The following is a 27,531-nucleotide window of genomic DNA, read 5'->3' as shown; positions in this document are numbered from 1 at the left end:
TATGTTTCTGTGTCATATCTTTACAGTGAAACACTTTTTTTTAATTGTATTTGTTTTCCTTAAAATTGCCTCTGTACAGAATGTTAAATTCAACAAAATGGCCTAGTGAAAATTTGTTTATATGGTAATTGTGAATAACCTTTTTCTGGTGAACTATGGACTTAACCAGTGAGTCACCAGGTAAGATGGTTTTTTATTGAAGAAAAAAAAATGTTCTGTGATGAACAGATCCAAAATTCATGCCATCACAATATGAAAATGATCACCTTAACATTTGAATGAAAATTGCTACTAAATCTCCCCTTTCAGAGTCAGTTTTTAATTAGACTGCTTTGGAATCTGCAGTTTAGTATGTCCATTTGTAATAAATGCTGCTCTTTTGACAGGAGGAATTATACTGCTTGAACCTCTTCTTGACGTTGAAGAGGGGACAAGACAGGAAGGGGCTCAAAAACCTGACCAATAATAAGTGATCATAAGTAAATATATAGTTGTATTTAGTCTACAGAATTACAGACAGTATTTTCAGTTATCAGGTTGTTTAAAGGGTGCCTGGTATTCTGCTAGTTGCAGTGATAGCTGAATATTGGCTGAGATAGTGATCACAGTTTTCTGGGTAAGATTGTTTTGTGAAGCATCACTGCACCCTTTGTGTGGAAAAATGTCTTTGGAACAAAATCTCCATATTTTTTATTTTATTATTTATTTTAATGTTTGTAATGGTACTGTAGTCTAGGTCAGGCTTGCTAAAAGTACTCATTCATATTTCAAATTTGTAAATCTAGCATTCACTTTTTCTGCTTTTCTTCAAGTCAGCAGTTTTTGTTTAATATACTAGATATTAGTAGGCTTGGTTGTGATGATCATGGTAATTTTTGTCAGTATCTGGAAATCTTTCTCCAGAGTTTGTGAGACTGCTCTTAAATCTTTTAGCCAATTAAAATGGCATTTTTGAGCCTTTTATCACTCTCTTGTTCTGTAACAGAACACTGTTGTTTGTGCTCTTAATTTTGTTGCTGTCTTTCTAACTTTTTTATGAATGTGCATTCCTTATTCTAGACTTTCATCCTTGAATGCTGCATTCCTGTGCTAATTGGATGATTCTGCTCACTGTTGTTTCCACAAGTTTCTCCAATGTTTAATGTTTTTCTCCATTTTAATCTGTACTTAGTTTCTAATAAAACTTCCAAGAAGATAGGAAGAAATTTTGTCTCAGACATTGCAGTACTCAATGAACTGTCTCTGCGAAGGTGTTAGAGACATTATAAATGTAAAAGAAAATAAAAATAATGCAAGTAACAAGAGACTCAAAAAGTCCAAGAATGCAGTTTTGCTTTTGTATAACTAACCTTCATTTCTCTTCTAAATGCTTTGTACCATTTTAGCTCCTTGATTCTATTCCCCCTTTTCAAAAATTTCAAAAATTTTAAACTTTAAAAAGTTTCTGTCTCCAATGTAAGAAATATATTACTTTTTCCTACTTTGCAAGAACTTCCTTTCATGCTTTTTCTTCTAGAAGTTTTCATAACTCCCATCTTTTTTTTGCCTCTTCTATCTGGAACCCCTGTTTACTTGTTATAGAAGTGTTCTGATGCACTTCTAAGCATGGAGAAAGAGTCCTTTTCCAGTACTATTGCTTGATTTTAAACTGTAGACATCTATTATCTCTGTAAATATTTCTGTACTTCTGTCTGTACTGTGTTTTACATGGGTAGGATACATGGACCATGCTGTTTCATTCTTCACTGATATACTGTAAGTAGCCAGAGCTTTATTCTTGTTTCTTTTTTGATTTTTTTTTTTTTATTTTAGGCATATGCATCAGGATGTGATATTGTGGTACTAGGGACTGACTTTGAACGATTACAGATAATCCCTGGAGCAAAACATGGAAACATTCAAGTGGGATGTGTGGACTGTTCAATGCAGCAGGGGAAGGTATGTAGACCAGTGTTTCTAATAGTGTTCTAGCAATGTAATGTTAAGCGCCTTCTCAGGAGTGATTCCTTTCTGTCTTGTAGTAAGCAGCAGAATGAATGTAAAATGAGTATGAGATTTTAGGAGATAATGTAACACTGCACAGAAGGCTATAGATATAGGGCTGCATAGAGGACATAGCAAGAATTTGGCTAAAAGATGACTGAGTTGGAAGCAAAGGTAATTTATTCACTATGACTTTCTGCATGTTGTTGACATGCTTTGGCATGTTAGTGGCAGATGAGTGCTTCCACAAAAATCACTTTCAGATCATCCAGAAAAATGACATCTGTTTCAAGCAATTCATAAAGGCTTAAAATTGCTATTGAATTCCTAGCTATTCTTTTTCTTATGTAGGTAACCTTTATCAGAAATGTTGTACTTTAGGCAGTATTGGGTTTCAAGTCCATTTAACAGAGCTCTTTCCTAATTTTTCTGTCAGAGTGAAAAAGAAATAACCAGGTAATTCCGTCCATTGGGATATCAGTGGGATTAAGTATTGACCAATTCAGTAGGAACTGGTCTGAAGTGTCTGGATAAATATTTGCTCGTATAAGAGGGGTTTTCTACCTTTTTTATTTCTTTAAACCTGTCCTAGCGAGGAGATAATGTTAGCTTTCTTCACATTACTACTAGCCCAATGAGTTCATAAGAGCTTTGATTAGGTTCTGGTGTCCATCTTGAGACAAGACCTCTGATGGAAACCAGTTCATGTTTACATGTGAAGTCTATGCTAATGAGTCCCCAGCCACTCCCTGTTCCTGCTTTTTAGCGGTTGAGTGATGAACTCTTGCAATGGTAGTGAAGGAACACAAATGAAAACGAGGAAAATGTTCATCTCTGTGTCTCTGGTACCTCACAGCCATAAAGTCTGCCTGGGTTTCTCCACTGGCTGCTGTTAATTAGAAACTTGGTTTTTGAGTTCACTGGGCATATATTAAGAGATGGTGAAACACACAGGCAGATCACACATCACAGTTAATCATAAAAAATATTTCTGTAAATTTGCAAGGTCTTCTTGGCTGCATGATGTTAGTTATTTATGCATTTAAAGGACAAACTGTCCTTGAATTGTAAATTAACACTTGTGAATATATCATACTATAAGGCTTACTAAGCTTCAGAATTTTTTTGTTTCTTGAGTAGACCTATGAAGTCATCGTGATTCTGCAAGTCTGTATTGTTTGCTGTCAGCAAATTGGATGTATTTGCAGAGTGCTGAAATACTAAGCACTGATTGGCTAGGATTTTGCTTATTGACCAGACTGATCAATGCATTTCCAGTTCGCTGTTGTAAGGTTAGAATTTTTTCTTGCACCTTCTTCATCGGTACTGACACACAGATTTCTCTTTGATTTACGAAACAAAGTGTTGGACTACTGCAGCACTCTCAGCCTCCTGTCTTCAGAGAAGTACTCCAGCTCTCTGACCACTTTTGTGTTCCTTTTCTGGACCTGCTTCTACGTATCCATATATTCTGGTGCTGGGGACACTGGATGTGGTACTCCAGGTCGTGTCTCACTAAAGCAAGGATTATCGCCTCCCTCACTCTGTTGGTCACATTCTTTTGATGCAGCCCAGGACATGATTGGCTTTCTGGGCAGCAAACCCATGTTACCACCTCATGCACAATTTTTTATTCACCAGTATCCTCCAGTCCATTTCTACATGGCTGCTCTCAATCCCTTGATTTCCCTAGGGTGCGTTGATAGTCGGTATTGACTGACTGAGGTGCAGGACCTTGCACTTGGCCTTGTTGAGCTAGATAAGGTTCGCATGGGCTCTCTCCTGAAGTCTGTCATGGTCCCTCTGAATGGCAGTCCTTCCCTTTCTCCAATGTGTTTACTGCACCACACGCTTGATGTGGTCTGCAGACTTACTGAGGGTGCACTCAGTCCTGCTGTCCATGTCATTAGGAATTACTGTAGTGTCTTACAATGCAGTAATGCTTCCCTGCATATCTCATTTCTAATAGCACAACTTGCGACTACTATAAGCTTTTATTTGGTGTCTGAGTAATTATTGTTGTAGTTTTGGAAATTCTTCAACGTTGTCATTATTCCTTTTGGCAACATCTTCTCAGTGAGGACTAGGCCGAGTATGTATGATTATGGAAGCCTATGTAAAGTTTAAGTGCGTAGCAATTACTCTAGACACTGTATGTTTAGCATTTTGGAATGCTAATGTTCATATTTCTTAAAAACCCACTAAACAATAAAATATGGAAAAAATGTCCACGTTTGCTGTTGGGTGTGGAATGGAAATATTAGAGAATAAAAGAGTAAGTAAGGTAGTTAAAGAGAATTAGGGAAGGGAAACATTAGTCTGAGATGGAAAGTGCCTGAAGAAACTTTTTCCTTGCAAATGTGACTAAATTACTCTTGGCAGTTTTGGGTCAGGCTGATGTTTAGGTTGTTAGTGTGATAGAAATTTATTTAACTATCTGCTCTTTTAATGCAGAGGGTTTCTCTTGAAACTATGGATCTATGGATTGTAGGTTTTGAATGAATCTGTACGTTTGTACAGATCATGTACGTCTGTATTTAAAGGATCTGTAAATAATGATGAGTATGAAAATTTATTACTTTTTTTTTGAGAGCTTTTGTGGTTGATACATGACTCTGTTTATTGTTTTTAAAAGAAAACTATGAATACTTTTTAAGTCCGAATTTTACAGAAATAGGTAATTGACTGTTACAGCATATTATAACTGTAGATGTTCTTTTAACAGCAAGCACCACTTCAGAATGCAGGCTGTCCATTATGCATGATGTATGCAAACTCCTTAATTTTTGTAAATCTGTATTTCAGGTAGTTTTAGGCAACATTTACATTTCCTTGTGACAGCTCACTTAGGCTCTCTGCCTGAGGTCTTTAACATACATTTGGCTTGTTTAGGCTCTTCCTAACAAGTCTTTTAGGCTTGCTTTTATATAGATATCTTGTGATCAAGTACTCTTAATTTTGTCCTAATGCAAGTTTGGGGTGATTGGTAACCACTGATGAAATAACTTTTTGAACTACCAATTAAAGCTGACCATATTGCAACTTTTTTGGAAATATATATTAGCCTTTAGTAGTAGTTCTGTTTGCAGTTCTCTGCATTGGATGTTTTGCTTGTGTAGTTTGGGTCTTCTGAATTAACTTTTTATGAGGCAACATGTTCTACTGCTAGGGAAGTGCACAAAAGCATTGTGAACCAATATTGGTTCTGTGTTTGAGAAGGTGAACTCTGCAGACTCTTTTGAGTCTATGTGTAATTTAATATGGAAATAATATTGCTAATAATATTTTTTTTAAAGAAAATCTCATGTACACTTATAGTCTCAGTAGTTCATCACGATTAATGAGTAAGGATTATATTTTTATTATCTACATCAGTTCATGATTTTAACCAGATGTCCTTTTTCTGTTATCAAAAGGAAATATGGATATGAGCTTCAAATTTGTCTACAAGAAGGGTTAAAAGTAAAATCAACCATTTGCATTTCATTCTTGTTCAGTAGCTGTTTCTTCTGTGTATGTTTATGTACATATAAATATAAACTGCTTTAGATTGCAGCTTCTTACGGAAAGGTGATTTGTATCTTTGAGCCAGTCAGCCTTTTGAAGCAGAGCAGCAGTCATCATAATGTAAGTATTGCATCACTCCTTGATTTATTTGAGCAGTTATAAAGCCCATATCAGTTTTCTGGTTTGCTTTAAAGTTGAAGATTTTTTTGACGTCTTCTTTTAATGCTAGAATAAAATTGAGATATAAGGTGGTGCTTGGGAAGTGAAAATGGTGGGATAAGGACAGAGGCCTGTTATTTGAAATAGTTTTAATAAAGAAGGTTTTACTGTATTGCTTCATAGTACTTATTTATGTAACCCTGCAGTTCATAACCGAAATATTCCAGAACCGAAAAAGACGTACACAGCCCTGTTCTGCAAATAGTGTAGCCATTACAATAGGAATTCCTTTTTGATGTGTTTTACAGTTGTTACTTTTGCATATTAAACTACATGCTTTTGCCCAAATCTATAATAGTTTCAAAAATCTATGGCTTTTTTAGAATATCTGACTAAATGCTTATATTTCAGTGTTAGAATGCTGAATAAGAACAGTATTTATTCTCTTAGTGGTTTAGTGATTAACATCCAGAATCTTAGTTTCTAAATAATAATATGATTTAGAGCAAGTTATTTAACCATGCTTCTTACATGAAGAGTGATACTCATATAGTTAGAAGCATTAGATTCTAATTAAAGCCAGTTTGATTATATGAGAACTTTGATTAGAAGTTGCTCAAGGAGCTTCTGTCTCCCTTTTCATGGATTTGGTTTCTCCATGTATATTAGGAAATTGTTTATATGGCCATCTAGTGGATTGCCTTCTTTGTACTAACAAACTCAGTCACGTGATTCTTGGTGTAGTTGTAAGTTTGTGGTATATTATATATTAATTAAGTAGCTGGCATTGAATATATATTTTTATATATATATATATATATAAAATATATATAGTGTGTATATATGTAAATTATTATATATATTATATATATAATATATGTAAATTATTATATATATTATATATAATATATATATAAATTATTATATATATATTATATATATAAAATATATATAATAATTTATATCACTGGAAAGCGGTGGAATAAAATAATGGTAAAATGTGAGTTCCTAAGCTCATACGAATATTTTAGAAGTACTGCTCTCATTTTTGGGCATTGGAACCGTTGAATCCATCCTGAATGTTTTTCTAGACTGGTAAATAGTACACTTAGCTTGAAACTTCAAAGTTAGTGTAGTAACTGTAGGCAGGAGAGGAAGCACTCGCCATCCATGGTTTGCTTTCAAATGTTTATAATTGAAGAAATATTCTGTTACTTCATTCTTTCGGTTAGCCTCTCTGTAATATATTGTTCCAGGTTATTTTAAGATTGTGTCTGTCTTACATTTACCAGAATGTACAGGTCCTTAAAAAAAAAATAAAACCACAACAAAAAAACAACTAGCTTCAGAAATGTTTTGTTTAGATCCTTATTAGGAGATGCTGCTTTCTTTTTTCTGCCAAACTTCTGAGAGATTGAGCTGTCATATTTTAACTTTCACATCTATTTGATGTGATATTTTTGGGGTGGGGGATGATTACTTTAAAAAAATCTGTCTTTGAGAATTAAGAGAAAAACATGTTGGCTCTTAGTATTTTTTTGAGTAATGTATTCAGTTTCTTCTGTAATTCAAGGCATCAAATATTTGCAGTCTGCTATGGAAACAGACCACATAAATGTTTTGTGAATTTAATTCTCAATTTGTTCCAGTGAGTGAACTAAAAACTAAAGATAATTGACTGTCCTATTGTATAGTAAAAAAGAGGGGGAGGGAGGAAGAATCCTGTATGTTATCCTAACCTTATTGAAACCCTCTAATTCAACAATGGCATGGATATCAAACACCAGGTGCATATAATAAATTTCATTTTTTATATATCTTTTCTTTGTTCCAAAATAAAATTGCATTTCCCAACTTATTTTATGTATGGAAGTTTTTTCAATCTGTATTTTGAAATGAGAGGTTAGAAACTTCTATATGTATGGTCATACTAGTGAAAAACTATTTTGTTTCAAAGACAAAATGAATGAATTTTTATTAGATAAGCAGTAATGTAGTTTAAACATCCTTCATAAAAGTTGGAGAATGCAGTGAAGATGTTTTATTTCTATTATAAAGAGAAGGAAGTGTTTTCATGCTCATGTTTGTGAATGCTTAAAATTTCAGGTACTACATTATCAGTGGCAGAAGAGTGCTCAGATCACACTGGAAACCATAGTACATAATCTAACATGGGATCCCACAGGTAGGAATAGAATAAAAGAAACATCTATCTGTTTGATACTAATTTCTTATATAAGTTTTACCATTCTTTAAGGGACAAGGAAAAGATTTTTGTTTTGTCCTAGCATGATGGAGAACACCAAGTGGAGTGAAATCTACCCTTTGTCACTTATTACAGGAGAACGAAAATACTAAGTGCATCTATATGGTCTGACTTGATTGTTCTTGTCTCAGCAGTTTCTAATGCTTATAACCGTGGATTAAATGGTAGTGGTTGTTGAGAAAGAGGAGTATCTACAGTAGGTGTTTCTTTTAGGGAATTGCTAAAATTTGGGTAATTTTCACAATTTGAACTGTAGATGCTCAAATCTACCAAAAAAATCTAGAAAAGGTATATCTGCCATGTTTTGTTCTACAGTTTCAGCTTTGCAAAACTTTTTTTCTTCTTTCTCTTTAAAGAAGTCTATATCTTCCTACTTTTTTTGGAGTTTGATTATTATAAATATTTGTTTTAGGTACTCGACTGTTGACTGGTTCCAGTTGTCTTCAACTTTGGTCCAATGTTCCTTTGGAAAACCCTTCTGACAATGACAGTACAGAAAGAACAGATATTGGACTTGGAGAGTGGAGATGTATCTGGCAATGCAAGTAAGAAATGGATTTAAAAACAAGTAATTCCTGTTTCCTTGCTTATTCGTACTTTTCAGATAAAATATCTAATGTAGTTCAGTGAAATTATATTGCATACTGTTATTTGATAAATGTTATTGATGTGTGATAAACTTGAATCCTGTCTTCCTTGGCTATGTAATGTTTCTTTCTTCTTACAAGATCAGTTGTAATTGGTTTTGGGGTAGTTCATCTTCTTAGGCAGTTCTTCAGTTATACTGAACACCAGTAAAATATTGAGGGGAGGCTACTATTGAAACTGTCCCAGTAGACACTGTTCCTTGTACAAGAAGTAAGGTGAAAGCTGCACAATTGAAAATTATTGTACTTGCAGGACTGATGAAAATAAGCTTTCTTCTGTGTTCTGTGTAACATCTCCCTCCTTTCACACACCTTTTACTGTTTCTGTGTTCTGGATATTTGGAACAGTCATGCCAAGGTTGATACATTCTGGTTTACTGTGTCTCTGAATGCTCTTCTTGTATTCATGTTGATTTTAATATTTGCATCTGTGTGTTGGTACATTTAGAACAGTTTTAGTTTAGTGCTTCAGTTTATAAGATAGTTTAAATGATGGTCCTTCCTACTATAGGAGGGCTTTTCTAGTATCTTGGGTGTGCTGTTCGCTTGGGAGCACTGTTCGCTTGGCAGTCTCCTAAATAAGTTTGCCAAAGTGGCTGGCTGGATGGACTCACCTGAGGTTATGCTTCATGAAGCTTTTAGCATTGCTTGGGCAGTTCTCTGGATGAACCAGAACATCCTTTTTATAATCCTTCAGTTGTTTCTTTTTCTCTGTAGTTGAACTTTTATCAAAGGTGTGTTTAAAATCCCAAGATCATCCAAATGACAACTGAAAAATTTCTCTTTGCATACAATGAACTTTCTAAAGATAAGAAGTTGAAGATTTACTCTGTTTATTATGACATCTTTGGTTGCTCATCTCTCATCCTAATAAGGGGAGAAGTCAGCCTGTAGATGGAATGCCATGGAGTATGGCTTTAGAATCTGGGGTTGTGGTACCAGTAGTCAAGATCATACAGGTAGTGCTTTTCCTCTGTCTCTTCTATAATATGTTTTGCATTTGTGTCAAGTATAAAGACTTACAGGAGTCATCTTAGCTCTCCACCTGTTCTCCTCTTTAAAACTTTTTGTTCGAGACAGAACTAAGTGTTTTCTTCTTTGAACTAGTAGGTCCTGGGAAGGGTCAACATAACTTGCCTTCTCTGTTCACCTTTTATGCCTATATGTTTTCTGGCGTTTTTACTGCAGTTAGATTTAGAATAGGTTTTTCTTAAGGGGAAGTTTGCAAGGCAGTGATTTTGTGTTACTACCCTTTGCCAGAATAATTTTTAGTGTCTGAAGGAATCATTCCCAAATGTCTTTGTATTTGCCCCAGTAGGAGAATTTTGCTTAAACCCGAGTGGATTTCTTTGATACGTGGCTCTTGTAATTGCCTTGCGGTTGTTACTGCACACACTAAATGCATCGTGCTTTTGTTGACCTGTTGGTGAACTTAATCAGGACTCAACAACTTTCTATATATATCTAATACATTCGAGATGAAAATGTACACTGTATCTGTGCTGCACTATCAGATTCCTTTATGTTCTTGTTGCTATTAACAAGCCTGTCACTTAGGCAACAACTCAGTTCTTCAAAACCTGTAAAAGGAGCTTATTTATTAGTATTTCCAATTAAAGTAAAACACTACAGAAATGAACCACATAATTAGGTTTAGAATATTTTGGTGTGGCATCTTGTATCGCTGTGATTCGTGTAAAAACTACTTTCACATACTTTTTAACTTCATTATTCTTTTTACACCTTTTTCTTTTCTGGAGTTGTAGGAAGTATAAGAAATGGAGCTGTCTTTCAGTTAAGTTGGAAGATAATATCAGACAACAGACATCAGTTTGAAATCCAAAGGATTGCAAAGTGGAAGTAGAACAGTTAAATTTGTTAGCAGCTATTTTTCATTTATGATATTTTTGAATATTGGATACTGTATCACCCTCAGGTTTTCTGGTTTTCTTGTCTGACCACAGCAATGTGTTGCACATGAGTTTACCTTCTAGTCCTTTTGGACTTTGTTAAAACTTAGTTGTTTCGCAAAACATAATATACACTTGTATTTAATAATCAAACGACTTTCCTAAATTCAAGGAGAAACAAATTGTTTAGAATTCTAAAAAAGCTCTTAAAAATTTTTTTCTTTTTGTCTTTTTTTCATAGAACTGCTTCTCAAGTTTGTTTAATGAAATTCTCACCAGATGGGGAGTTTTTTGCTACTGCTGGAAAGGTAAGCTTTTTTTTCCCTAATGGTATTGTACTAGTTCTGATAAGCTATTAAAGCAAACAAACTAAAACACATTTAAAAAAAAGGCACTTATTTGATTAAAAAATTCTTTTGTTCTATTTTTGGCATATTTGTCTATGCATCTTTAAGTTTTGGTAAGCAGGAATTTGGGAGAAAAGCAATTTGAAGCAGGGAGGCAACACACCAAATATTCACTGCTTACTACTTTAAAATACCCATTTTTAATTGGTACCAAATTATAAGACATCAGAAAAAGAAGAGTTGGGGAATGGGGGGAGATCTGTGGATGAGATCGCTGCTGGATGTCCTTTTAGTGAGGAAATACATTCAGGATGTCACTATTACTGTGACACCATTAATAAAAAAAGAGCTCTCATATGTTTCTGTGCAAACGTGTCTGTATGCTTATTTGTGTACATAGAAGAGAATTCACACTCCCCTCCATAGGTATATTCACACATCGTTAATGTCAGTGTTTGGGGCCAGTCTCAAAGATTACTTCTGTGTGCAGCACTGGGCAGTTTAACAGCAAAAGCGAAACCCCTTGGCAAAATAAGCAAAAAAAATTAATGCAAAAAGTCAGTCTTGTCTTTTCTCTTCCTGAAACTAACAAACTAATCTTTTATTTATACTCCAAAACTTGTTGTTCAGGTTTGTAAGAGAATAATGTCCTAATAAGTCAAAGCAGAAAAAAAAAATCAAGATCATGTGGAGATTAAGTGAAAAAATGTGGCAAGTACATGCAAGAATTTATATCACTTGTTAAGGAATTTGAGTGAAATTACTCTGCAAATAATACTATTGTCTTTATTTGAGGGGAGAGTCACACTGACATTGGTCAAAGAGTTACAATAAGAATGTCTATATCCAACTTGTGAGAATTTATGGAATTATCAAAGTAGATTGTGGAACAAACATGCCGGTTTCAGGTTATTGTTATGAAAAAAGTAACTGAAAACAGTATAAGCAGTTTTGCACAGGTTAACAGATGCAGGTAGGCATTGAGTTTGTGCTGCCAACTACAGAACCTGGCAAAGGCTGCAGAGTTATTACAAAGGAAACAAAATGCTAGTATGTCACATTAATTGGGACAATGCAATTGCTGAGGTTAGTGAAAACCTGGTTTAAGTGTCACAGAATCCTGAGCAGTAGTAACCTGACAGAATGAGTTTCAGATAGAAGAAGGAAAGACAGTTTTGCAATCTGGTCTGGTCTGTCTTGGAAACACGAATGAAAAATGAGTGTGTACATGTAAAGAATGGTTAGAACAGTGTTTGATTTAGTAATAGAGTGTGGAACTTTGCTGTTTGGTTGCTGTTTGGGTCATAATGTGCCTTAATACATGCTTGAAAAACAAAGATTCAGGGATAGTTCAGTCTGCAAATGAACCTTGCTTTTGAAAGGTAGTTGTTGTCCATATTTTCATGATTCACTTACGTGCATCAGGAACAGGCGAGTAATGCCCATCTTGATTAGTTGTGTTTGTTTTTTGCTTTAAACTTGCCATTTCAGGTCATCATGCTTGTTTGGAAGAGTAACTTTTAAGGCATTTGCTATCTTTAAAGAAGAGATAAAGATGTAAGAAAGCTGTAAAATAACCTAGATTTCTTTTTCTAGGGAAACTATATTCCAACTGACTAGCTTCCAACATACAAAGTGGAGTACTAGACTTTCTTATATTCTGTATAATAACAAAGAACCAAATTCTAATGCTCCATTCTTTTTTTGCTTATTTGGTTGTTACATTGGTTGCTATATGTTCTGTGCTGCATTTAGCCATTTGCTGACTGAAAGAGCCATTCCAGCCGTGTTTCAGATAACTATTACTTACAAAAATTGTCTGAGTACACGTTTTATTTTAAAAAAAAAGTGTTCTATCATTGTCAGCAATATACATTATATGTATTACACTTTTTTTGATGGGTAGGAGTTAGTATTTATTTTGTAAGTCAAGTTTTAATGGATTCTAATGTTATACTTTGATAGAATTATTGAAAAATGAATTAATCTGCAAATAGCTTCTATAGGGGTAATACTCTTGCAGAATTTTTGACTAGAATGTCTTATGTCCTATTGTGTTTTCTTACATTATAAACTCACTCAAAGCAAAATTACTGAATAAGTAAGAAAAATTAATAAATTAGAAAATTAATAGCATACTTTTTACCACAAATGCTTAAGTCAGTTACCTGCCTGGAAAATCTTCAAACACATCTTTATTTCTGTGTCTTGTTTCTTCATTTAATTTTTTATGAGGGACAATGCTGATGAGCAAAACAAACTCCCTCTCCTCCCAGTAGGATCATCAGTTGATACAGTATTTCAATGCCATTCATATTTAATAGCTGATCAACAACATCAGTCTAGATTCAGATTAATTTATCTAGTCCTTGAAGGCATAATCAATTTATGTGTGTATCTGACAAAAGCAGATCGAGCAGTGCTCAGCTTGATTTTTGACATGGCGTCTATGACCTTTGTGTGTTTTCCCAACACTTAAATTTGTGCTAGGGGGTTTTGGCTGTTTTCTGCCATGGTATAATTACTTGTATTAAGATTTGAATACCATTTCAAGCTAATGCAGCTTGAATTTTTGTGGTTAAAAATTGGCAGCTAATCAGGAGGACCAAAATTAAATCCTGTTAGTAATGGCAAGCAAGTTAAATGGAAGCTCTGCTACTGTGTTTTCTTTAAGATCAAGTTTCGAAGTTGTATTTACTGAACTTGTTTCTGTAAATTGTACTGAATTTGTTTCTCTGTGTTACTCTGATCAGAAAAGTATTTTACTTTAAAGATGAATGAAACCTCAAGAGACAAACCCAGAAGTACTTGAAGTGCGTCATACTCTTATGTGAGGTAGTTTTATTTGCTGTCTTTTCTTTTTTCCTTTCCACAGGATGACTGTCTTGTGAAAGTATGGTACAACACAGAGAGCTGGCGATCAGCCATAACACCACCTGGTGCCAATCCTGAAAACCAAGCAAAAGAAATTGATTTTTCATTTGTTTATTTGGCTCATCCTCGGTCAGTAAATGCGTTTTCATGGAGGAAGACCAGTAAATTCATGCCACGGTCAGTAGTTCTAACAACATGAAGTTCATAAGTTGCCCAAAAAACCCCCTGAACTATACAGTGTTCCCAGCTGTACAGTCAACAGTCACAAATTGGATGGTTTACTTCAGTTATTAATTTTATACTGTCTGTGTGTGTTCTTGAGAGGTAAGCATCCTCTTACCTGGAAAAGAACTAGAAAGTTGGAAGGGGAGTCTCACAGACTAACTTAGGCATTGAACTTAATATAAAATCAGCTCTTGGAAAAGTCTCTTTGCATTGTATTGATTGCACTGTCTGAAATGACCATTCATTCATTTAATCCCAGCTCGTTCCTTTCCATCCTAATGGAATCAGAGCAAATCAAAATAAGTCCTCTTCCACAAACATTCAAGTATTTTCATGTATTTTAATTTCTTTCTCTACCTGGTACAAAACTAGACCTCTGTCAGAAACAGTATCTGGAAATTCAAGTAAAATAATAATTTGGAACTGATATCTTGGTTTTGAGCTTTTTAGGGTGTAAGTTCTGATTCAAAATGACCTGTCCCTAATTTCCACCAGTACTTGCAGTCTCAAACTGAAATAGTGTTAGCATTTCTGTGCCCTGCAACCATTTTTTGGCTATATTATTCCAAATAGTAACCAAATTTGCATACCTTTATGTGGAGCAAGTTTATGCTGTCCTTTATACCACCCTGTAAGCAGAAGATTCTTCATAAAGCCATTACTATAGTTCTTAAATCACTTCTGAAAATCCATCTGCTCCATGATTCCGAAGGGAGTTTTGTGCTGACAGTCTGGTCAGATGATCTATATATCTTTTGAGCCTTAGATAAAGCTCAAGTGTAAACTTACATGAACTGGAAACCTCATGATCTGCATAGCTCTTTCCAGTGTTTAGAGTAATTGGATTTTTTGGCTATTTATGTAACACAAGTTGCATTTGGAAAAATAGTAATAAGGAAAAAATTCTAGCTTTCAATTGGCTGTTGTATCCCTGGTATCACTTGGTTTCTGTCCTTTGTATATGTAATTTTGTAAGTGGTAGATAGCGGTAAGATCTGGAATTAAGAAAAGATATCTAGAATATTATTAGCTTTTTATGTGAAGAGCTTTAAAAGGAAAAACATAAATTTTGCTATTACAAGTATGAATTATTCTTTGAATTGAAATCCACGATTTGCTGTTGCACTGTTATGTGATGAAGTTTGAGGTAATTTATAATCAGATACTGGAACAGATGGGAAAGCCTTTGATACATCTTAAGAATGTATTGATAAGTTTTTCTTTCATTAGTATGTTTAAGTTACTTGGTGCAATTCCAAAAACTGTTTGGAACTGTTGGTTTATTTTGATGCTATGTAATAGTAAGCAGCTTTTTCATACCTTAAATTTTCTTTCTTTAGTGGTGCTGTCTGCAATGTACTCCTGACTTGCTGTAAGGATAATGTTTGTCGTCTCTGGGCAGAGACTTTATTACCCAATGACAGTTTGTTGTATGGTGGAGGATACAGCAATTGGAGTGAAGCTGTGAACTTCGCAAATAACTTCAAGAGAAATATTTCAAGCAAAGAAAAAGTGCAAAGTGCTTTAGAGGTAAGAACTGAAATTGAACAGTGACAATAAACACTTGTACAAACATGTAATTTAGACAGGTTTATAATTATAAACTCAGACATGTATCATAAACTGAAATCCTTTATACCAGAGATGTGGATAAAATGCTATAATAGGGTGAGTTTCTTTGAAATCTTCCTTGGGAAATCTAAGTTGGACAGCTCTCCTACTGAACTTCTCACATTAGAAGACACACTGTTCCAAAGTCCCAGCTGCCTATTTTGGTCTGATGACTGAAGAAAAATGCTTTACAGTATCTAGTTCAAAGGGCTAGGAACAGTATGGAGCACATACTATACATAGGTTATGTGAAACTCAGGAGTGATGCTGCCTTAAAATGTATGGTAGGGGCTCACCTGTTACCTCTGAAGTTGTGAGATGTTCTCTGACTTCTGCAACTGGAAAAACAGTGGTCATATGGAGGGAATAAAAACAGCCTTTCTGCAGTAGTCCTCAAGTAGAGCAAATTGCTTGTAAACTTTAAGGCAAATGGTCTTTGCCAGATAGTGTTTCCTAACCAGTGAGAATCAGGAAGGTGAAGCAGTAGTGGTCTCCTGCAAAGTTATGTAGAGCTTATGTGGGCATTGTGCTTTTATCTTCATGGAGTGATGTGTTTAGTATGCTTATAGTGCTTTCTTAGCGCTTATGGCATACATGAAAAATATGACAGGCTGAAAGGCACAACACAACAAAGGAAATCGTCAAAAGATGGGAGAGAAACGAAAAGTTGGAGACAGTTCTGTGTTTCTGTTGAGAATGAGAGGCAATATTAGAGATCGGAAACCACAATTATATGAGAATTAAGGAAACACTGTTTACATGTGGATGCTGTGTTAAGATGCAAAGCACAACAAGTGAAAAGGAATGCCAAGGATGTAATACAAATTGTGTATCTTCATGTACCTGTATGTGCTTACATAGATGCCTACAGCACAATGGGCTTGAACTAAGTCAGTCTTAAAAATCAAATATTACTTTTTCCCTTGGAAACATGCATTTGCATAAAAGAGGAAGACCTTAAAACTCATTGGGCCCTAATGAAGTGCTGATCTAATTAGGTCCAAAGTCCAAATCCAATTTTTCAGTCTCTGAAATGGGGCTACTCAAATTTGCTGCTTTGTTCAGAATCCTCAATAAGCATGGTATATGTTTATGAAATACAATAGTATTTTCTGTTTAAATGTAAAAACTGTATGAACATTGTCTGCACACTGGAATATGAAGTAGTTACTTATGCGAAGGTGTTTCATGGACCCTCATAAATAAATCTGAAGGCATTGGTATCTTTCCATTGCAGACACCACCTGAATGGTGTAATATTGCAAGAAACTCCACTGATTCTTCAAAGTAGCTTTTAATCTGAGAAATACAATTCACTAGTTTCTAGAAAACCTCTTACAGATGAAATCTACTTTTTCTTTTTGAAAGGAATTAAAATGACACCTTGTTCTTCATGCAGTTAAACCTGAGGCACTTCCGACGAGGAAGGAGGAGGTCAGGTGCTGTTGTAGCGCATACTGGATATGCTCTGCATCAGCAAGATCCCCATGAAGTTCACAGGAACATTCCTCCTCATGCAAATGCCCTTTGTCACTTCCATATTGCTGCCAGTATCAACCCAGCCACAGGTAAGAAATGTGGTCCATCTTTGCTGCAAAATGAACTGCAATTTCTGTTAGGTATGTCTTCTCTGTAGAAGCTTAACAAATGTCTTTGTACAGTATTTACATGATCATGCAAAATTGCTAGTATGTTTGTTTCATTTATGCATGAAAGAACCTTCTACAGTAATGAAATGATTTGAATAAATTTTCTCTGCAGTAATTCTGTCTTTCATTTTGTCATCTTTTAACTGAGATTCATAGTGGTCTAAGATGGAGTAAGGTAAGTATTTGTAACTGGAGCTACAATTTACTGTGAATTGTGTATGATACTGGGAGCGCACTGATGCAATGAAAAATTTCTAAGCTGATTAAAATCAGTACGTGACACTAAGTGTGTGAAATAACCACATGTTCCACTACTTCTGTTCTGTCTCTGAACGAAACAAAACACGCCTTCATCTTGCATTCCATAAACTTTAATACTGTCTAGCACTCAAACAACATGTTGATAAGCATTGAGGAAACTCCTCTGTAGTTGCTAATATTTCTATCTTCATAATCTTTGTGTATGCTGAAAATGAAGTGCACGTCTGCTCATTGCAAAACGGAATAGAAATGCAATATTGAATGGCCTTTCATTAAGGTTTTACTGCTGTTATGTGGTTTTCTGTGTCTAGACTTAAAGAACAAATGTATTATGTCATTCTTACCTTAAACTAGTTAAGCTCTGTCTTATAGTATTTTAAAATTGTTTTTCTGTCTCTACTGACCCTTGTTTGAAAGGCCAGTTTTGATCTAAAGGCATTCATGATGAGTTCATATTTGTATCTGTGCAGTCTTTGGTATGATTGTAAAGAACAAGTGATTTCAGTTAAAATTGCTGTGCTAAGCAAAGCTGTAAACCCTTTCTCCTCCAAGATTAGTCTTCAGCATTTTTTAGTATTGGTTCATTTGTTCATATTTTAACAGATAGGACTAGAATCACATTGAGCCTACCAGAGGGAAACTTCTTTCAGTTTTGTGTTGTACCATCAGTGCTATCCTATGTGTTCAGGAAAAGTCTCCAGTCATTACATGTATTACTACCCAATTCATAGGGGAAAATTTCTTCAAAACTTCATGAAGATTTGTAGTTTTCTTCTCTACTTTCTCATCTGCAGATTGCACAAGGAGCTAGATAACCTTTTCTTGTGGCTAGCACATAATCTTTCACCTTTTTTTTTTTTTTGTACCTAGTCTTTTCTTATTATTTTTATACACAATAGATAGTGCCTTGGTTTAAACCCAGCCTGCCACCAGGCCCCACGCAGCCACTCTCTCACTCCCCTGTCAGCAGGACTGGGGAGAGAATCAGAAGGGTGAAAGCCAGAAGACTCCTGATATAATAGAGTTTAATAGGGAAAGCAAAACAAGGAATTATTTCACTACTTCCCATGGACAGGCAGGTGTTCAACCATCTCCAGGAGGGCAGGGCCCCATCTTACGTTAGGGCTACTTGGGAAGACAAACACCATCGCTCCTTACATCCTTCCTTCCTCCTCCTTACCCCTACTTTTTATGCTGAGCATGATGTTGTGCGGTCTGGAATATCCCTTTGGTCAGTTTGGGTCACCTGTCCTGGCTGTGTCCTCTCTTAACTTCCCATACACCCCCAATTTCCTCGCCAGCATGGGAGTACAGAAAGCAGACAAGGCCTTGAGTCTGTATAAGTGCTAACATTGCTCAGCAATTACGAGCAAAACCATCTCTGTATTATCAATCCTGTGTTCAGCACAAATCCAAAAAACAGACCCATTCCAGCTGCTGGAAAGATGATTAACTACCTTAGCCAAAACTACCCAGCACAACTAAATAAACTTTGATTTTGCTTTTAATAGTCTTTCCAATATAAATTCGCCTAACAGGAAATTCACAGAATGAGAATAAAAATAATTTTGAAAAAGATTGGAAAAATATTTTCCTAGTTATTCAAAACTTGTCTGTGACCTTTTTAATTGTATATTCATTTTATATTTTCTGTATTAATCTGTGTCTATTACTGTCTTTTGGATCACTTGGTCTTTAACTCAGTTGCTTGGAAAATAACAGGTTGTTCTTTAAAGTAACTTTAACATTCTAAATCTTAATTTGAAGAAGTATGTGTTCTTCCTCACAGTCAAGTCCTTAAGTACCTCAGTCTAATGAGATTTTCTGAGTAGGCCTTTTTGTTTGCCCTATCGAAATTGGATTTAATCTGAAAACCTAATTGTATTTCCTTTCATTTCATTTAAAACAAATCAGTTTGTGATCTCTCACTTGAAAGTTTGCCCTTACTACAACATTTTAAAGTAGTCAATAAAAACTTAAGGCCAAAACAGCTTCAGATTTTGAGGAATAATGTTGTCATATGTAAGAATAAATATAAAATTTCATATAGTATATGAAATTAATTTTTTTATAGTGACAAAATCCTTGAGACCTGGTTTTATATGATGGTGTTATTTCAACGGATGTTCAGCTTGGGTGGAGTTCAGTGGTTACTACGACAAAATTGTCTCTAGGTAATTTCAGAAGAAGTTCTTCCATCCAAAGACACTAGTATTTTTCTGGAAAGAGTGATTGTGATTTATGAAGCAAGTAGAAATTCACTAGGGATAATGTCCAGAGCTGGGCATCAGTTAGAAACTGGTAATTTTGAGGTAGGAGAATGGAAAAAAATAGTGATTTCTTATCTGAAGAGTAATCTTTTTAGATCACCTTACTCAGCTTTGTGTTCCGAAAAGGGGTCAACAGAATTTTTCCCTCCAAGATCTGTTACTATCCGTATATATAATGCTATTTTTGATACTGGCATTGGCCTATTTAGGAAGGCAGACTGTATTTCTTAAATCATCTGTACTCCTCTTGCCTCCTTCACCTACTGCATCCCCTTCCCACAATAAAATTACTGGTTGTCCTGGTAGTCCTTTTGTTTTATCTGTGTGCTCTTAGTTATAATTTTCTTTGACTAGATTGGAGGATTAGTAATTCAAAGCCGTCATTGACTTTGATTAAAACCAACAGATTTTGAGTGAAAAGTATTTTGTCTCCCAGGACATGGAATGTAAGTAATGCTGCATAAAAAGGAAGCAGAAGGAGATGGGAATATACATGGAGGCTTCTAGGTGGGAATTACATGCAGGCTGAGCTTTTAACATGTTGTTTAACATCAGTGATTTGAGGAAATTTCAGTAAATCACCTAGCCGCCTTTTAGCTACGCTTAATTTAAATGATGTTGCTCTGCAGCAGTCTGATCCTTGCTTCTGTCACACACTTTGTGATTACTGCTGTGTTTTTCACAGCAACATGGGGCACCGGTTACCATCAAAGGGCAGTGTCAAATAACAGAATCTATCAGAATTAGAAATTCTGGGATTTTGTGATGGTGTTACAGGGGGTGTCATCTGTTGACTGTACTGGTTTTTGCTTGTGTAAGCCTGTAGTCTTTGATTACAATGTATATCTGCAGCATCCATTGTGGACTAAATGTTGGAAATCATGCTTAAATTATTTGGGTCATACTGAGCTGTAGTAGCAAAAGACAAGGTAAATTAACCTGAATGTACAGTGTTACATCAAGAAGATATAACCTCACAGGGTGGTACTGTGATCCTAAGGTAAGCATTACAAAGAACGTCTCTGTGGAACATCTCTTGTGGTGGCTGAAAAGAGATCACGCAGGTGAAAGGAATGGCGAGTGGCAATACACTGCGTGTATTTTTTTCAAAACAGGGTTTCTGCTTAAAAATAATTTCTCTAAAATGATTTTTTGACCAAACTACTTAGTTTTAAAAAAATGTCAACATCTTTTTTTGGTAGATATCCCTCTTCTCCCTTCTATCACATCTCTGAGTCTTGGTGAAAATGAAGAAAAAAGTGGTCCTTTTGTTGTGCACTGGCTAAACAATAAAGAACTTCATTTTACCTTATCCATGGAAGTGTTTTTGCAACAACTTAAAAGGAGTTTTGAACATCATTCTCCTGAGACTAATACTGAGGAATCTAATCAAATGGATGGCAGATCAGAAGAAGGTAAAAGTTAGAGAGACATATACCGTTTAGAAAAATGGCTTTCATTTTAGAAAGTAGTTTGTAATGTTCCTTCAGGTGACGTCAGAGGTGGGCAGCTTGACATGGAAGACACATATTACAGTAGCAGTTCTATGCATTTTTTTCCCATATGCTGAAAGTACCTAAGTGACTTTAAAAAATCTCTATCTAAAAAAGCTGTTGGTTGGGGTTTTTTTTTGTTTGTTTGGGTTTGCTGTTTTTGTGGGTTTTTTTATGGTTGTTCTAGAAATTTTGAGTTAATATATGCTGAAAACTGCACTGTTTACTTAGGCTGACCTGAAGGCCTTTGCATAAAAGCGTTACTTTAATATTAAGGAAGCAAGTGCAATACTTTGAATTAACTTCCTTTTTTTAGATATTAACATACACTTCATTTAAATAGCTTTATTCTGTAATATAATATATTCAATTAATTTATATATTTTAGAGCTTGGTGCTCATGTTCTGTCTATGTATGCAAAAATTTGTATAAAATGTGGAAAAGAAAAATATTTCAAATTAAGGTGCAATATAAACTATTTTGGTTTATTAGACATTAAGGTCCACTAGAGGATTTCTGGTTATAATTTTCATTCTTTTAGATTAGTTCTTTAATTTTAAAGTAGTTCTCATATGATTGTCTTATAAGAGGCCTGAAAGGTGCTCCAATGCCTGAATAACACCACTTGTTATACTGCTGGTTTTGAATATAATATATATTTATATATCTCTGTGTTCTAGAAGCTGATGAAATTGGGGATGAGCAAAAAGGAAACCAAGAAAAGAAGGAACTGAGCGATGAGAAAGCTACTCCAAATTCAAGCCTTGTTCCTTTATCTTCTGCTATTATTGATCATGAAATTGAAGTTCTGCTCTCTGAATGGAGTAAAAATGCTGACATGCTATTCAGTATACATCCTATGGATGGTTCACTGCTGGTGTGGCATGTGGACTGGCTAGACGAATACCAGCCTGGCATGTTTCGCCAGGTGCAGGTACTTTATTTCTTCTGCATTGTACATAGTTACTCAGTGAGACGTATGATGAGACAATAACTAATACTTATTCTTCCTTTCTTAAAATTCCAGGTGTCATTTGTCTCAAGAATTCCTGTTGCATTTCCAACGGGTGATGCAAACTCTCTTTGCAGAAGTATAGTGATGTATGCTTGTACCAAAAATGTTGATTTAGCTATTCAACAAGGCAAACAAAAGCCTCCTGGCCTTACACGATCTTCATCTATGCTTATCTCTTCTGGACACAGTAAATCAACCAACAGTTTAAAACTAAGCATCTTCACACCTAATGTTATGATGATTTCCAAACATGCAGATGGGTCATTGAACCAGTGGCTAGTGAGTTTTGCTGAGGAATCTGCTTTTTCAACCGTACTCAGTATTTCACATAAATCCCGATATTGTGGTCACCGTTTTCATCTTAATGACTTGGCTTGCCACTCAGTATTACCACTGCTGCTTACAACCTCACATCACAATGCTCTAATTTCACCAGATGTTGAGAATGCAATACAGGCAAATGATTCCTTGAGGTCTCAGGAGTCACCAGTAAGAGTTCAGAGTAGAGCCAATGCAAATGTGACATCCCAGGATCCCAATGCGGTTTACAGTGAACTTATTCTTTGGAGAGTAGATCCTGTTGGGCCTTTGTCCTTTTCTGGTGGGGTTTCTGAACTTGCCCGGATCAATTCTCTTCATATTTCAGCTTTTTCTAATGTTGCGTGGCTGCCCACACTTATACCCAGCTATTGCCTTGGTGAGTTTTGTTTCCTGATTTGCGAAATGTTTTAGAATAAAAGTAAATAACCTAATAATGCTTTTAAATAGATAATATAGAAATATTTGAATGTAATGGAAAGAATATTAAGTATGGGTCCTTTACTTCACAAATTTTCAAGCTGCTGGTACTTGGGAATTCTTTATTCTTATGTGAAGATTGGCTGTGCTCTTCTGTCTTATTTTATGTATTTGATTTTTTAGGAGCTTATGCAGTTAAGTTTTTAAATACAAGTGCATTCTTCAGAGCATGTTGAACTCTTAAAAGCTGAGGAAGGTTCAGCTCTAGTTTGCAAATGGGATTCTCATTTCCTTTAATATGCTTTGATTTGATTGCTGAGCACAGCATTAAACTTTGTAATTCTTGCTTGTGAATAGAAGTTAACATTTTTTATGCTGAATTGTTTTCTGTCATAACTTCAAAACTGCCTCTTGTCCAGAAAAAAAAAATAGAAGGAAGCAAGTTAGTGTTTGAATAGTTGAGCACTTTTTGCCTTCCTGCTTTTCAGGTGCATACTGTAATTCTCCAAGTGCCTGCTTTGTGGCTAGTGATGGGCAGCATTTGAAATTATATCAAGCTGTGATAGATGCTAAGAAACTTCTGTGTGAGCTCTCCAATCCAGAAATTTCTGTAAGTAAAAAGCCATCTCAAGTTTTTGCACGTTACAACTTCATTCAGTCTCACTAGGCTCAAACGTATTGGTAACTAAACTGGTTGCTGAGGATTTTACAGGTGATTCTGCTTGTAAAAGCAGATGAGATGAAACTTTTTTTAGCCGCTGTATATCATTTAATCTCAAACTCTGCATACTGAGGCAGGCCAGTGTTTGATTGGGAAATGCCTCTGAAACACTTGCACTATGAGGAATAATACCTGTGTGTGTGCATTGCCATCCTAATGAAAAGCTGAGATGACAGTGCAGCTTGGGGAAAGGACAATACCTTGCTAAATGTGGGGCTTTCCAGATATTCTTGTCACTTTTCACCCGTCCAAACCCTATGTGCTTTTGATAAATGGGGAATATTACCTGTGTTCCTACTGAATCACAACCAGTGTAATATTTAGTGCTTTAGTTAACATTTGTGTAGTGATGTTGCACCTACCTAGCAGGCTGTGTCACAGAAATGCACAAAACTAAGTTAACAAGACCACCCCTCTGACTCTTTTTAAACAGAAGTATGTTGGTGAAGTTTTTAACATCATAAGTCAGCAATCTACGGCTCGCCCAGGGTGTATCATTGAACTGGATGCTATCACAGAGCTTGTAAGATTTTCTCCTATACTCATTTTTCACCATAATTAGCTTTTTTAAAAAGTGTTAATAGTAAATGTGATACCTGTAGCTCTCTGTCAGGTAAAGATGAGGTATTTTGAGACTGTGGTGTATACTTGCTCTTGTTTTCAGTAATACCTGTAAGTGAAAAGAATGTGTGTAATGAAAGTGCATTTTCATGAGAAATCTTTCACTGATGTGTATAACTTAGCAAGTTAGAAGCTGTCATGTTAGAGAGCTTAAGCAGTACATTCCATAATGTTCTCTTTTTGTTTGTGTTTTTACTTTCTTAGCATGGCCGGAAAACACAGTTATTCCATGTTTTTCAAGAAGACTTCATTTTACATAACCAGGAGAAGGAAATGCCTGCAAAGAAGAACAATTTATCAGACTCTGGTAAAGAATTCTTTTTCATAGAACATTGAAATTTTCATGCCACAGCAAAAAACTTCTTAATAAATAGCTTTTGTCATTTTAAGGTCAAATACCTTACTTTGAGATCTTCAGAAGAATTTCTAGTCTAATGGAATTCATGGGTGTTTCACTTCCTCTGAGTTATGTGCAACTAAGTTTTAGATAAAGTAGTTTAAATCATGAGATACCCCTTATGTAGTGTATTAAGCAGTCCCTTCCTGATACCTATCTTACGTGAGGGGGAAGGGGTTTTAAATGTGAAGCCTGTAGTGGTAGAGTATGACATAGAGAAATCTTATTGTATCCTGTCATGGTGGATGTTCATCCTTTACATCAGCTAAATACTGCTCCTCAGGCCTTGCATGGTATAATAAATGGCAGACCAAATAATTCGCCCTCACTAGAATACTATGAGTAGTGTGTGGATTTGTAGGTCTTTGGGCAGATCTGAGTTGCTGTGGAATAAATGATTTGTTTTCCTTGGTGGAGTGGATCAGTGATTCTGTTATGTAGGCATCACAATTTTGTGTTGTTCTGTTCCAATGAAATAGTGTGGGGAAAAGAGGGTCAGAGTAAAGTTTGTAGTAAAGTGGTAAAGGAAGTCCTGAATGAAAGGAAGCAAAAGGCATGGAAAAGTGTCAAAGGGACCAAGGAACATACTGCTTGAACTTTATATTCATAGTGATCATTTGTGAATTGGCTGTTTCTACTTGAGGAAAAGATTTGGAGTAGTGGAGATAATCCCAGCCTTCAACAGAGTTCAAAAAATGCAAATGGGATGTTGAAAATTAGGCACAAAACAGAGAACAAAAAGAAGTGTTAATAATAATGGCCAGTCTTCGCGAACGAAGATTTGGGGAAAGGTCTTTTACCTTTCCAGCCTGCGCAATGGATTTTTTAGGTGAGACACAGCCTGCGCTGAACTGAGCCCACCCTTTAATCCTAAGGTTCATCTGCCGGGGCCAAGCAAGCTTGGACAATGGCAGTGAGGTCCTCAGGACGTAGGTTTGTTTAGAGTGACCTTCTCATAGATGGATGGCCTCACAGGGCTAACGAGCTACCATCTGCCCGGGAAAAAAAAGAAGTGTTACTGTACACCTAATTGTATGTTTACGTCTTGAATATGATACACAGAAAGGATTTAAAAAGAAATATGGAAGACATTTGATCTTAGAAAAGACAACTGTATGTATCTGTATGTGTTCTGAAGTTCTGCATGGATTGCTGCCATGTAAGGAATTGGGCTAAGTGGAAAACCGTAAATTAACACTGGGTCATTTGCATGCGTTCTAATCTGAAAGTATTTTCTAATCCTTTAAAGCCTTCTAGTTTTTTAAAAGAACACTGTTTCATCTTTAATAATGCATAAAGATTGTTTTTAAAAAGAATGAATTAGTTTGTTTTTCTCTAGTACCATAAGCACCACAGTGTCAAACACACAGGGCAAATACAGCTTATTCTTGATCACGTCTTACGTAGATAAACAGCAAAAGAAGGGTCAGAGGAATCATGGAGGAAAGATGATCACTGAACTATTCCTTCTTGGTCCTAATGGGTTTACTTTGATACTAAGAAGGGAGAATTGGCTTGGTACACCGTCCAGAAACGGGTTCCTATTGATAGTACAACTCGTGTCCTTTTTTCTTGGTATGAAACTATAGTAAATTAATTCTTGGGAAGAAGCATTGCATCTCTTGTGTGTTCCAGACTATTTGTAGTCCCAGTCTATATATAGTTGGTCTGGCTGGGTTGTGACCAACAAGCCTAGCCATTAGACCAAGCTGTGACTTTCAGAAATGTGGACAATGGCATTTCTTCTTTAGATATAATTTGTATAATTTTTATGAAAGCCAAACCTCTGTAACTGTTACAGTTACCACTAACAGATGGTTAAGAAACTGTGAGAGACAAACCTGTAAAAGACAAAGGTCCAGAGCTGGTAGTACATTCTAGGATCCAGCTTTATTATACACAGCAAAGTCACTCAAAAGTTATCTCTAAAAGAAAACATTGACAATTCTTACATGAGTGTATCCATAATTGTAGTGGTTGTTAGTTGTGATAAAATACTGAGAATTCATGATAGCTTGATGTGATTATGTGCTAGCCAGCATAATTTAGTTCTGCTTTCAGGTGAATAACCCCTAAGATATTCCTCTTCTCAGTTTCATCAGGAAACCAGCAGAATGGATTCTCCGAAAAATTCTACTTAATAGTAGTAGAATATACTCAAAGCCGTTCATTACTACATATGTGGCACTTACATTTGAAGTCAGTTCCTGTCTCAATAGGTAAGCTGTCTTTCTTGTAGTTTCCTTTTAAGAAGTAAGTTACTATCTAGTGAATATATCTGCTGTTCAATGTATTCTGAATTGTATTTCATCTTTTTGAAAAGAATCTGCAATTGATTACAAGCTTTTATCACAGCCCATTCTTTTTGGATTACTTAATCTTCAGAATGATGAAGCTTTTGAGTTCAGCCTGAGCCCAGAGTTTGGTATTTTTTGTGCATTTTAAGGGCAGAAATATTTAACTGGGTTAAACTTATTTAATACAGTCTAACAGTCAAGATGTTTTATTTCTCAGAATTTTTTCTTATGCCATTTTTGTGTTTACACGTTTTAATTTGGACCATGATCTGAAGCATCTAAGCATCAGTGATATCATCATAATTATAAACAATTTTGACGTTCTGAAATCTGCTGGTTCTCTTTCAAACTACCAAACTACCTCTAAAACTATAAAATTTTAAAGTAAGCAAAGATATACTTCAGTAGTTTTCTGTTAACATTTAAAGATTTGAAAAAAACATGTCTGAGATTCACCACTTACTGGAGGAATCTGTTATAATGCATGTTTCTGTTATTAAACTAAATTAGTATTTATTACTATTGCTTTCAAAGGCAGA

General features: G+C 35.4%; 1 protein-coding gene across 7 annotated transcripts in view; it reads left to right on the top strand.

The window, feature by feature from the left end:
• The window catches only part of DMXL1 (Dmx like 1), an 81,077-nt gene that overhangs the window by 8,013 nt on the left and 45,533 nt on the right, over window positions 1–27,531 (top strand). For 4 of the 7 annotated variants that reach the window (XM_027709387.1, XM_027709393.1, XM_027709389.1 and 1 more), the window contains exons 2-16: window positions 1,813–1,938; window positions 5,533–5,610; window positions 7,756–7,834; window positions 8,328–8,460; window positions 10,714–10,780; window positions 13,695–13,870; window positions 15,259–15,448; window positions 16,929–17,097; window positions 20,912–21,124; window positions 21,884–22,137; window positions 22,231–22,915; window positions 23,445–23,566; window positions 24,111–24,200; window positions 24,503–24,605; window positions 26,798–26,914. In XM_027709387.1, coding sequence (XP_027565188.1) covers window positions 1,813–1,938; window positions 5,533–5,610; window positions 7,756–7,834; window positions 8,328–8,460; window positions 10,714–10,780; window positions 13,695–13,870; window positions 15,259–15,448; window positions 16,929–17,097; window positions 20,912–21,124; window positions 21,884–22,137; window positions 22,231–22,915; window positions 23,445–23,566; window positions 24,111–24,200; window positions 24,503–24,605; window positions 26,798–26,914 — 2,602 coding nt within the window. Of the gene's footprint in view, window positions 1–1,812; window positions 1,939–5,532; window positions 5,611–7,755; window positions 7,835–8,327; window positions 8,461–10,713; window positions 10,781–13,694; window positions 13,871–15,258; window positions 15,449–16,928; window positions 17,098–20,911; window positions 21,125–21,883; window positions 22,138–22,230; window positions 22,916–23,444; window positions 23,567–24,110; window positions 24,201–24,502; window positions 24,606–26,797; window positions 26,915–27,531 lie in introns of those variants that run through there. The other 3 variants (XM_027709388.1, XM_027709390.1, XM_027709391.1) reach the window with 3 other exon arrangements.

The sequence above is a fragment of the Neopelma chrysocephalum genome, unplaced genomic scaffold (genome assembly GCF_003984885.1).
Source record: "Neopelma chrysocephalum unplaced genomic scaffold, ASM398488v2 Primary Assembly neopelma1_96778, whole genome shotgun sequence".
Classification (NCBI taxonomy): domain Eukaryota; kingdom Metazoa; phylum Chordata; class Aves; order Passeriformes; family Pipridae; genus Neopelma; species Neopelma chrysocephalum.
The sequence above is the reverse complement of the archived record's forward strand: the minus strand, read 5'-3'. Positions and strand labels throughout refer to the sequence as shown.